The sequence below is a fragment of the Lactuca sativa genome, chromosome 8, assembly GCF_002870075.4.
Source record: "Lactuca sativa cultivar Salinas chromosome 8, Lsat_Salinas_v11, whole genome shotgun sequence".
Taxonomy (NCBI): Eukaryota; Viridiplantae; Streptophyta; class Magnoliopsida; order Asterales; family Asteraceae; genus Lactuca; species Lactuca sativa.
This window is the reverse complement of record NC_056630.2, coordinates 310192320-310204720: the sequence shown is the minus strand read 5'-3', so window position 1 is coordinate 310204720 and position 12401 is coordinate 310192320. Positions and strand designations below refer to the sequence as shown.

The window sequence follows — 12401 nt, the reverse complement described above, 5'->3', positions numbered from 1 at the left end:
CTCAAATGGGGGATAAGAGTCGATTTCTATGGTTTAGAGGGATGGAGGCTGAAGATATTAGGGTTAGGCTATGAGATAAGGAGCTTAAATAGGGTCCAAGACCCTAAAATAGGGTTCTGATCTGACTCGAGTACGCCCAGCGTACATATGGTATGCCCAGAGTACTCTGGGGAACATTCGCGATCATCCTGGTCAGTACACCCAACGTACTCCAAGGTATGCCCAACGTACTACCTTCTTCGCTAGTACGCCCCGCTTACACTTTGTGTACGCCCCGTGTACTCGGCTAAGCCTGAAAACCACGAAACTTATGAATGCCATAACTTCTTCGTTATAAGCCCGATTCTGACATCCTTATATCCACGAAAAGGTGACGAAAAGCCCTAAATTTCTAACAAATCAAACCTTTCTTAAGACCTTCTGTGACAACCCGAAATTTCCGTTTGTATTAACGTCGTAATTAAGCACGTCAAAAATTAGCCAAATTTATCCCAAAATATTTTTGACCGGATTTAAGCCCGTTGGAATATTTTAAATAATATTCGTCAAGCGAACCAAAAATAAGAAACTAAAATTTAGAGTTGCCGTGTTTAGCGTAAGTCACGGAACTCCAAAAATTTTGAATTTACGGACAAAAACTCGGAGTTTTTGACCACGAACCCCCGAGGGTATAAATATGACACTTAGTCATTTTCTCTCATTTTTCCAACTTCCACCTCAAGAACACTCAAGAAATCCTCTCAACTATCATAAGTTCATCCCGTTAAATCTGCCAAAACTGATCATCCGAGCTCCTAGAATGTAAGTGCACATACCCTAGCTTCTTGTGTGCTTAATAGAAACTTGTTTACACTTTAGATCATCCAAAAACACCAAGAACAAGGTGTTTACGGTCCAAGAACATTCTTGGACCGTGAACCCTTAAATGGGTGCAAAAGTGTGCCTTAGTTCATTCTAATCCTTGAAAACTAGCATAGATCCCTTCCTAGATGAGTTTAGCATTCAAAAATCATCATTTTCCCCATGTTCATATGAGTTTACGGTTTGGGGAGTTCATCCCAAAACCGTAAACACCTCCAAGAGGTGTTTAGATGCCCCTAATGCCTTCATATGATTGTGTAATGGAGTAGAACCTTACTTGCATGAACTAGGGACCCCAAGAACATGTAATGAAGGGACAAACATGAGTTTACGGTTTTAGAACACCTCCCAAAACCGTAAACACCTTTCCAAGGTGTTTAAGTGCCCTTAACACCTTCCTATGCTCATATAAATGACTAGAACCTTACATGAATGACCTAGAACCACAAAAGCACAAAAGAAATGGACTAACATGAGTTTACGACCATAAACTCATGTGTTTACGGCCGTAAACTCCCAAGGGAGTGGTCCAAGGACTGTAGACTCCATAAAGTGTCCATTTTGAGCCCCAATCACTTCCATAGCCCTTGAATCAACCCTAGAACCTTTCCTTGTGAAGCATGAAGCCTTAAAGCACACAAATACACGATTCCCCTAAGTTTACGACCATAAAATCATGGGGGACATGCTTCCAAACCTTAAACACCCCTAGGTATTACCATTTGAGGAGTAAACTCCAATATGAATCCATACTCTCCTTATATGCAACCCTTAGTACTCCTAACACTTGTAGCAAAGTGTTTTCATGTAGTTGGACATCCTTACTTGCTTGATTAATTATCAAATCACTAATTAGATACTTAAATGTATCATTATATGTTAAATAGGATCCGAGTGTGTGTTCAAGTCCTCGCTTGACACCTAGCGTCCTATACCGTCCATTCATCCGAATCGCCCACGACAGGTGAGTTCATACCCCTAAATCAACCTTTTAAATGATTTTTAACTGTTTTATGGGGGGGATACAAGTTGAACTATACAGTTATTAGACAAATCACAGGTGATTAATAACTATATAGCAAATGGATTTTTACATGTTAAACTTCTTCATTTAACAAAAGGTTTTCCAATCTCGCTTTCAACTCTTGTTAAAGTATGAATTTCTCTTTTAGATTATCATAAGTATTCGAAAGGTTTTCCGAAGGTTTTTCAAAGGTTTTCCAAAGGTTTTCAACATTTTTTTATAAAATGACATCAAGTCATAAATTCTTAATTGTAAAGATTTTCCAAAGGTTTTACCACAGTTTTCTTCTATGCTTTTATTTCGTTAAATGCATGCCTATATTTGTATAGTCATATAAATAATGTTTAAAGGACTTAGAACGGCTAGTTCGCCCTATTTCCTTTTCCTCGTTGGGATGTGGTCTGGTGGGTATCGGTTATCCGTCCGAAGGTCGTTTAAATATTAGTTATATATATATCATGTATACATGTGTAGACATAAAGATTTCCATCAACCAGTTCATTTCCATTGGGTAGCAAGGGCATCCTTCCATTCATCATTCATATGCCTGAAACATTAGTAACTATTATAGGAATAGTTAGAAGATTCCATTTCTCTCTCTATCTCTCTATCTCTCTATATCTCTAACTCTCTAGTACAAAGATTTACTGAGGAGTCAGTTCAATTGCGAGTCTATACTATCATGATAACACTTTAGAATGTGACACCCTATCTTCATCTACGATGCTTCATCGCGCCAACACCGTGTAACCAGAGTCTCCTGGAGGGAGAGCGAACTTCATGTGTATAGATCAATACGGGACTGACACTCCCACAACCTGACTGCTAGCTACAGTCTGCACCAGTAAGGCCCATGGGTGACATAATGCCACTAACTCTACGCGTGACCTGGAGGGTTACCGGATACTCTATCGTCGATCAGCATGGTTACATACGAGGTCATATTCATCCCTTGTTTTAGACCTTGCTAGCTGTATCATTCATTTGATACTGTCTGGGGTCTGTGTTTCTTCATTTTAGACCTTGTCAGCTGTATCATTCATTTGATTTTGGCTGGGGTATGTGTTTTCTTTGTTTTAGACCTTGCTAGCTGTATCGTTCATTTGGTACTTTCTGGGGTCTATGTTTCCTTGTTTCAGATTGAGCCAGTCGTATTGTTCATTCGATACCTTCCTGGAGTCTATGTTATACTTATTTTTAGACTTTTCAAGGCGTCCCGCCTGAAGTCTATGATTTATTTACCTTTAAGCTTTGCGAGGCGTTCCGCCCGGAGTCTAGATCTTATATACTTTTAGGCAGTAGTGTTTTCTGCTGAGGGAAAATACGATTTCCTTTTTTATTTTATTTGAGGCTTTTCTCTTAACTCCTTTAAAGTAAAAACGATATTTTGATAATGATAGTTCTTTTGGGAAATTACTCCTTAAAAATAAAACAATTGGGCCTTGGTAGAAGGCTGCTTTTATTTAGAAAATATAGGATTTTCTAGAAAGGATTCTAATACTCCGTAGTTTCTAAACCACCACCTTTCATGAGTTTATTTTGAATAAAACATGTATTTATACTAATGTCATTAAATACTTATGAACTCACCAGCATTATAAAAGTGCTGATACTCACTTTCAAAATAACTTGTATTCTTAGGTCATCGATAGACATGTACATCTCGGGTGCTTTTGCGAAGTCAGCCTAGAACCGAGCTGCATCTATGTTATGTACTGTCTTTACTTTGATGTTGCTACGAAATGTAACCTATGTAAAATTATTACTATTAATGCAATGGTTGTTGTACTTTGATTACTATACTGCATATGTTGTGATACTTGACATGACGTCATACACCCTAGAATGTTTCCGCCGTTCCGGTTTTGGGGTGTGACATATTGGTATCAGAGCATTGTTTATAGTGAGCTCAGTATATCAATTCATAAAAGATATACAGCCTATAAATACATAGGGATAAAACACTCTGACCAAGAATTATACTTTAAAATATAACCATATTTTACCAAAGTATAAGAACATCCGGAATCTAAACACTCGAACAAAAGTATCACAAAGGGAGCCAATACATGGAACCCGAGAAGTGTCTTTTCCTCGTATTCGTCGCGCTAATACACCCATAAAATAATACAATTTAGTGAGTTAGTGATTACTCTACTCACACTATGTGTTAGGTAAATCGCCTTTTCCCCGTCGCAAGTAATACGATTAAATCGGATACCAAAACCTCGATTGAGAGTGTTTAGCCATAAGTCTTCATGAGCCTTTCCTTCTGTGGTCTTCGTTCCGAACTGTCCTCAGATCTTTCCAAAGCCAGAGAGTGAATCTCTCCAGTATAAAGATAACTTGGTAGGAACGACTCCCATTTTATGGCTTTCCGATACTCTTACCCCTACCTTGACACCCGGACTGCATCATAGGGATGTAGGTCAAACCTTCGAGAACATACTTCTACTCCATAGGTGAACGATTGAAATACATCTAGGTCCAAAGATAGCCTTTACTAGGAGTTCTAGTTAAATTATGAAGGGTTAGTAAGAAGGTTATTAGTATGATTTCCTCGCTCATACATTCCCAAGTTATATATAACGAAGACCTGGTAGACAGTAGAATGTGAGGTTGCTGACTTAGTTTCTTTTCCTCGTCAGGATGTGAAAGAAAAGTAGAATTACACATTTTACTATCCACCCAGTCTTGATTATATCATAACGTGTATAAGCTAAGTTCTCATGTATAATAACTCATCTCTTAGTCAGAATCAAGTAATCTAGGGCCAACCTTGGTCACTCACGAACCCCTTGTCTCTCGTGATGCAGAATCATGTCGTCATCCGGAAATAGTCAGCCGAACAACGAAACCCCTATCCTTCATATCGACGCTGCCATCTCCCAATCCGCGATAACAGCTGCCATGACAGCTGTCCTTGCAAACCTCAACGCTAGCAATGCAATCACGACTGGCAAAGGAATGGAAAATTTTGATTGTTGTACCGATCCAGGAAGCCAACGAATGGCAACAGTCATGGGCATGCAAAGTTGTAAAACCGAGAGGTGGAAACGAAAATGTCGAGCTCGAATGCAGCGCCAACGACTCCATTTCACAACAGTAGCAAGCGACAACCCCTGCCCCTTCAGCACCGACACGACCCATTTCACAAGTCCCTGGCATCGGGACCAACCCTACACACAAAGATGGTGATAAAGCCAGACTCTTTAAAAAGAAATTTTCAAAGTGGACGAACGAGGAGGGCACCCGTGTCCACGTAACTCTGACTAAACACCTCACTCCCACCACCAATACTAGTACGAACCAGACATGTCACCAATGCGGCGAGATGGGACACCTCAAAAGGACTGTCCAATAATAAAGAACCGGCGCAGACGGGAAGATACTAAGTATCACTGCTGCAGGAGAAACTACTCCAGGCCCTCGTTAAAGTATTTAAAGCATTCGTTGTATCAGACTCATAAACTGTTTAAAACTAGTGCAACCAGAGTCTTATCTTTAGCGAGATCCCGTCAATAAAGGGACCCTCGTATTGCGTATACTTGCCTTTGTAGTATACCTAGTTCACAGCATTAATCTTGTAGTAAATCTAGTACTGTAACTCTATTACAAGTTGCACTGTTGTGGATTTAGGGCGGAGTCGCTCAGTCAACAGTCCTTTCCACCTTAATTATACATGACCACTACTAGAAAATAGACCTTTAATGACGTGCTTTTCACAACACGTGCTGATTAATGATACGCAAAAGGACCTGCCCTTAAAATAGTGTCATCTCTTCAAAAAAAATTTAGGATTTACGTCACGCATTACTGCGTGCCCTTAAATTAGTGTCTCAAGAAAAAAAATTAAAAACACGGAGGGCGCTTTATCTTAAACGCACGTCGTCTTTACCTGTCGCTTTATAATTTTAATGAAACGCGCTTTTAGTAGATAAGGGGGAAACGAAATTCCAAAACTTTTGAAAACCCGCCTTGTTTTGAAATCTTCTATCTATCTTTCATCCTTGCAATCCACTCTCCTCTCTCTAATACTCTCTCCTCTAGATCTCCCTTCATTCTCTACCTCCCGTCTCTCTGTAAACCCTAAGCCATCGCCACCTCCCTTCTCTCTAGCACGTGCTAGGCCAGGGTTTTAGTAGATACTAGGGAAAATGAAATCCCCAAGCATTTTGAAAACCCGCTTCTTTTTTATCCTCCATTTTTGTTTCCCTCTTGCTCTAGTTACGATGCTTCCTTCCTTCCACCTCCTAAAGTTCAAGCTCTAGAAATCATGGTTTTCGATTAGGAATCGGTAGGGAAGCATGATAAAATGGAGATGAATCGTGTACCTTTGAAGGCGAAGATCTTGAAGGAAAACATCATACACATCCTTCCGTTTGTGTGCTTTTCCATGGCGAAGAAAAAAGAACTAAGGTTTGTTTCCCCAATTCAAAATTAACGCTAATTGCTTCTTAAACTTCATGTTATTTTACAGTTTCATTGATGTAATTTCTTATTTTGACAAGCATAATGATGTGGGAAAGTCTTTGCAACAGGGTTATCAGAGTGATTCCTATTCTTCATGCTAATTTTGGATCTCAAGGTAAATCATATGTTGAAAATAAATCCATCATCACTAACTGTTCATCATCATCCCCAACTACTTACTTCCTTTTTATTGTGTTCAAGCTTCTTTTTATTTTTTATTTCCATTTCTGGTGCAGGTTTTTTTTTTATTTTTTTATTTTAATGTGTTGGATTTTTATTGCCCACTAAGTGTTTGATTATTTGCTTCACTGAGTTTTGCAATATTTGATTATCGAATCATGGCCCCTGTCTTCATGTATGTGCCTTTCTTGCAAAATGGTATGAGTTGTTAATACATTTTTCTTACTTTTTAGCTAAAAATGTTCCATTGAGATCGACACATTAGGGTGAAAAGGGGTATTGGAGATATAGGTGAACAAGATAGAGAAAAAGGAAAGTAAAATATATGTAATGAAGGATTTGGTTAAGGGTTTGTTGAAAATATGACCGAGTTAGCTAAGAATCCATCATAACCACCTTATTTGTGATTGAATGATACAGGGGTACAAGGAGGCTCAACAACTTAAAGATAATATTTCAATGTTTTATAAAAAAAACATGAATCTTTCAGATAACTCATGTGACATGAAGTGTATGTATGTATGGAGAGACATTATGCATAATACATATCCCTGAAACTTTCATATAAGCTAGCCTGTGATTTTCTAATTATAACATGAATGAAAGAATTGACATAGAATAGCTAAAACAGTAAATTTTAAGTCTAAATTACAACTCTATTATTTGTTTCTTGTCTGAATGCTAATCTGGAATCTATCCAGGTAAAGGGCTTAAATCCAAAATTCATTTATTTCTTTTATGAGCTTTTCATTTTTAAATATTTTTTAGTCAGATGCTTACGCCTTACTATTACTTCATCTCTTCTATCTAGAATATATGATATGGGTTATGATAAGTAGCAGTATATTGTTTATGGTTATCATTTTCATGTCTGTTTAAAAAAACTAATTTTATGGGTTTTGGACTGAGATTCAAGGCTGATAACACTTACGTGTGGTGCCCGGTCACTTAGTTACTATCTATTTTTCTAGTTTTCTAATTGATTATACATGTAATGTGGTGTACTCAGTTGTTTACTTTGCTGTCATGGATTCCAAAATGGAATGTCATCCCATTGTTGACTTCTTCACCTTTGTTTTAGTAAAAGAAAAGATTTTTTTATAAAGGAAATTTCTTTGGGATAAAGATTTTAGAATTAACAGATGTGTGGATGATGGTGAACCTACTATTCTTTACCTTTGGTGTATTGAAGGTGTTTTATATTGCAATGTAATTCAAGTTCCTTTTGTTTTTGACTGCTTACAGCCTGTTGTCAACATAGTTCCATTGCAGGTATTTAAAAAAACACTATACTCTTTGTTCTAGTCAGATTCCTGCTAGATACTCTGCTCCGATTAATCACCTTGCTTCAGGTAATTTGTTAGACTTTATAAATCCATAAACTTAATCCGTTAATTACTGTTTACATTCTTTAATTTGTATTTTCAGCTTCAACTTTAAACACAACTGGAAAAGGGCAATTTTTGAGGCGATGTAACTACCCACCTCTATCTAACTTTCATTCACCAATCATGGGTTCACGACATGGTCAATGCATGGTCAACACACACTCAACTAATCTTCCTTTGGGATGCAATAATTTTGTTGTTTCACATGGCCATGAAGATATGCAGGCTCTTCAGAAAGTGTATCTTGAAGCACTGCTTGCTCAACATAACCAACAATACAGTTCACCACTTTTTGGAAGATCTGGAAGCTTAAATCATCTATATGGGAATCCCACATATAATCATGGCATTCCATATCAAGGAAACTTACTTGAAAATTCTACACGTTCATCAGTTGGATCCAGACAGTTGTCACAACAATTTGCTCCTGCTTTTAGAAATTCAGTGGGTGGAGTTTCTGGATCTTGGAATCCGGAAGGTGATATGAGCTTAGATAGAAGATATGTTTCTTCATTGTTGGATGAGCTCAAGAACAACAAAAACAAGTCTTTTGAACTCTCTGATGTTGTTGATCATGTGATTGAGTTTAGGTATGCAAACTAAGCCTTACTCTTATTCATTCATATTCAATTATGACTTATGCATCATTGACTCTGTTCTTTTTCTTTTTTTCCCTTTTATGTTATAGTACCGATCAATATGGAAGCAGGTTTATTCAGCAGAAGCTTGAATCGGCCACAGTTGAAGAAAAGAATATAATATTTCCCGAAATTGTCCCTCATGCACGTAGTTTGATGATTGATGTGTTTGGAAATTATGTCATACAAAAGGTACATTCATCATCCTTTCAGGTCTAATTCTTTCATAGTGTTGTATACTTAAACATTTTGTACATACACTTTCAGTTCTTTGAGCATGGGACCAAAAGTCAAAGAAGGGATTTAGCTGGTCAACTCATCGGTCATGTTTTGCCTCTTAGCCTTCAAATGTATGGTTGCAGAGTTATTCAGAAGGTAGATTTTTTTTCTTTGTCAAAAAGCACATAATCTTTCTTAAAGATCAGTCATCCCATATTGATGAATAATCCATAACATGGATTTATACTCAGGCATTGGAGGTTGTTGAAGTTGATCAACAGACAGAAATGGTGGCTGAGCTTGATGGTTCAATCATGAAATGTGTTGGTGATCAGAATGGTAATCATGTAATCCAGAAATGTATTGAATGTGTGCCTCAAGATCGTGTTCAGTTTATAGTTTCTTCTTTCTTTGGAGAAGTTGTTTCTCTTTCATCACATCCTTATGGATGTCGAGTCATTCAGGTAAAACATATATTTTTTAAAAAAATAATAACTTTCATTATGTATTTTTTTTTCTTCTTCTTATATGTGAAATGAACAGAGGGTATTGGAGCACTGTGATGATCGAAATACACAAGCTGTAATGGATGAAATCATGAACTCGATTTGTACTCTAGCACAAGACCAATATGGAAATTATGTTATTCAGGTACTCACTCACTCACCTTTTGAATATATATATATATATATATATATATATATATATGTGTGTGTGTGTGTGTGTGTGTGTGTGTGTTTATTTGTGATTGAGATTGAATTAATTGATATAATATTATTGTTTGATTATAATCAGCATGTCCTACAACATGGTAAACCCCATGAGCGATCAGCTATCATCAACAAGATCGCAGGAGAAACAGTGAAGATGAGTCTGCAAAAGTTTCCTTCAAATGTTGTTGAGAAATGCTTAACTTATGGAAGCCCAGATGAACGCCAACTTCTTGTAAACGAAATGCTTGGTTCCACTGATGAAAATGAGCCATTACAGGTTAGCAACTTTTTTTTTGTAAAAATAAAAAACACATTAATTGTCTTTTTGGTAACTGAGTTTGCTGTAATGCAAAACAAAACTATAGGCAATGATGAAAGATCCTTTTGGAAATTACGTTGTCCAGAAGGTTCTAGAAACTTGTGATGACCAGACACGCGAACTTATCCTCTATATTCTTGATATTTTCCCACTTTTTAAATCTTTTATCAAATTCTCACTTTTGGAGGTGGCCATAAGAAAAGGTAAGCAAAGGGTAATTTGGTATTTGTTGCTGTTATTGTGTATTACAATACTTCCATGTATATATGTATAAAGTTTGTTCTTATTCAAATTTGCCTTTTACCATTGATTTCCTTATTGAGGCATTATACTTTGAAAATGTTAATTCTTACCTTTTGTCCATGTAGGATCCACCAGGAACACGAAAAACACAAACAATTCTTGGGCTTCTTAGTGCCATATTACATACCAACTTAGTCTCTTAACTTTGTAAGACATTGATTACTTGAGGGTACTTATGGTATATAATGTTATATTCTTTTGTTAACACGGTCCTTAGTGCAATGAATTATCTTTATTGTTTATGGTATTTTATTTTGTATTATGAGACTTTTAATGTGTTATTTAATTTGATAATTAGTAAATCTATCAAAAAAGTATTTTATTTCTATTATGAGAAATTAAATGCAAATTTAATTTAAAAATTAATAAATATATATATATTTTTTTAAACATTTAAATTTACGATACGCAAAAATGTGTGACATCTTCATTTATGACATGGCCTTTCTTGACAGGGGCTTTCTTGATACGCATTGCATGTCATTAACACGCGCGTCGTAAGGTTATGACACGCGAATGCGAGTCGTCTTCCTTTATGACAGGTCCTTCCTTGATACGCATTGCGTGTCGTAAACGCGCGTCGTAATTGCGCGTTGTAAATGAGCGTCGTAAATGCGCGTCGTCTCTCTTTATGACATGGCCTTCCTTGACGCGCTTTTGCGCGTCGCCTGAGCCTTTTACGACACGCAATGAGCGTCGTAAAAGGCTGTTTTTCTAGTAGTGGTCTAGTGTATACTAGGCGATTATAGAGAGGACTCGTGGGAAATCCATTCATAAAAAGTACATTACTCCGAAACATCTGGACCCTCTATAGTTCCACGTCGATACTATCAGTCCAAGTATTCGCAGCAGTGATACACGGAACGAAACCCGAGACGCCAAGAACTTGTGTGCCCGTTCAGCACATGGCCGTATCGACTCTCATTCTATATCATGTCGATGTATGCCAACTTCAACGCCTCTATCAATCATGGTTCGACTCAGTGCAACCATGTGTAAATTTCTAGTGATGTGTAAAAAGAACTTCCACCGTGGCCATTTCGACAAATAAAAGTTCTTCCGAACTTAATAATAAAACCTAATGCAATTTGTCGGTCGTCTCCCTTATCTAGAACCTTCCGAAATACCCAAGAGAAGGGTATCACACATTGTTAACCAACCCCTCCCTAGACAAAGTAGAACCCAAAGTGAAAGACACTGCAGGTATTCCAGAAGACGATAACCACCCGAAACCTACTCCGTAGATCCCCCAGAAAGACCCTTAGCACCTCACAATCATATTCGAGAATCAAGAAAAGAAACTCATGGGCTTAAAATACTACTATTGGGTATATGCATTAGAGTGGTATATAATTCAGATCGATAAGATTTAAGATGTGTGCTTCCTCCCTACTCCCTGTTCCTCGTCGGGTTGTGGGTTTGGGGTGGGGTCGCACAACTGAACATCCCGTCGATCTCAATTATATACAACTTGCATACCCCAAGTATTAGTGATTTAGCCGTGTATGAGCTCTACCTCGAACCTTAAGGTGAAACTCCTCACCCTATCCCATAGAATAGGAACTGGAGTCAAGAGAACCACCGTGGGTTGAGCTACAAAAGTGACCACAAATCTTAAATTTGTTGTCATCCCGGTTAAGCCAACATAGTAGCTAACACCCTTAGTTAGAAAAGTAACTCAATTCATAAGAGTCAAGAACATTGACTGTGACCATCCATTCACGCTTGATCCCACAAATTAAGCATCTCAGTAGAGATCCCGGAAACCTGGAAGCTACGATGGGTTAAAACTCTGAGAAGAGTAGATGAAGAATTAAAAGTTCCGAGTGACGGAAACCTATACTCTCTAGATTTGATTTAGATCGAGGAAAATCAGAAACACCGGAAGAGTAGTTGCAAAAGATACTTGCACTACTCAGGAACTTCGTCCATCCAGTTACAGACGAGTAGTGCCTATAACACACCACCTCCTCATGCGAGAGAAGTCACCGTCGCCCTGTGGACGATAGACTGCATTCTCCGAAGTGAATACTAGAATGCCAAGAACCACAGGATAACCTCCGTAACCAAGAATACTTGAATAAAGTACGAAAGTAGGTTGCGTAAAGACTTATAACCCAGATCCCGAAGAGATTATAGACTTGACACCAGTCTAGGTGCTGGTCAATGGGTTATACAAGAACACGCGCTTTCTGCAACTGGAAGGAACCGACACCTTAAGTAATAGGGAATGTCTTAGAGGTTTATTGGACTACTAGGTGTTCAAGGAATACTATCTCTAAA

At 37.7% G+C, this 12401-nt stretch overlaps 1 protein-coding gene across 1 annotated transcript; it reads left to right on the top strand.

The window, feature by feature from the left end:
• Positions 1-6200: 6200 nt before the first annotated feature.
• Positions 6201-10230, top strand: LOC111911077 (pumilio homolog 4). The gene is made up of 11 exons (XM_052766779.1): positions 6201-6304; positions 6397-6473; positions 7784-7810; positions 7967-8516; positions 8615-8756; positions 8832-8939; positions 9035-9247; positions 9327-9434; positions 9579-9773; positions 9862-10018; positions 10184-10230. Exons 1-11 carry the CDS (start codon positions 6201-6203, stop codon positions 10228-10230), a joined length of 1728 nt encoding a protein of 575 aa, XP_052622739.1.
• Positions 10231-12401: the final 2171 nt, after the last annotated feature.

What these genes read in the sequence shown, in the direction of transcription:
- LOC111911077 (XM_052766779.1), top strand. Translation starts at nt 6,201, where the DNA reads ATGGAGATGAATCGTGTACCTTTGAAGGCGAAGATCTTGAAGGAAAAC. An exon ending in TGCTAATTTTGGATCTCAAG is followed by an intron (nt 6,474 to 7,783) that starts GTAAATCATATG and finishes GACTGCTTACAG; the next exon opens with CCTGTTGTCAACATAGTTCC. An exon ending in GTTGCAGAGTTATTCAGAAG is followed by an intron (nt 8,940 to 9,034) that starts GTAGATTTTTTT and finishes ATTTATACTCAG; the next exon opens with GCATTGGAGGTTGTTGAAGT.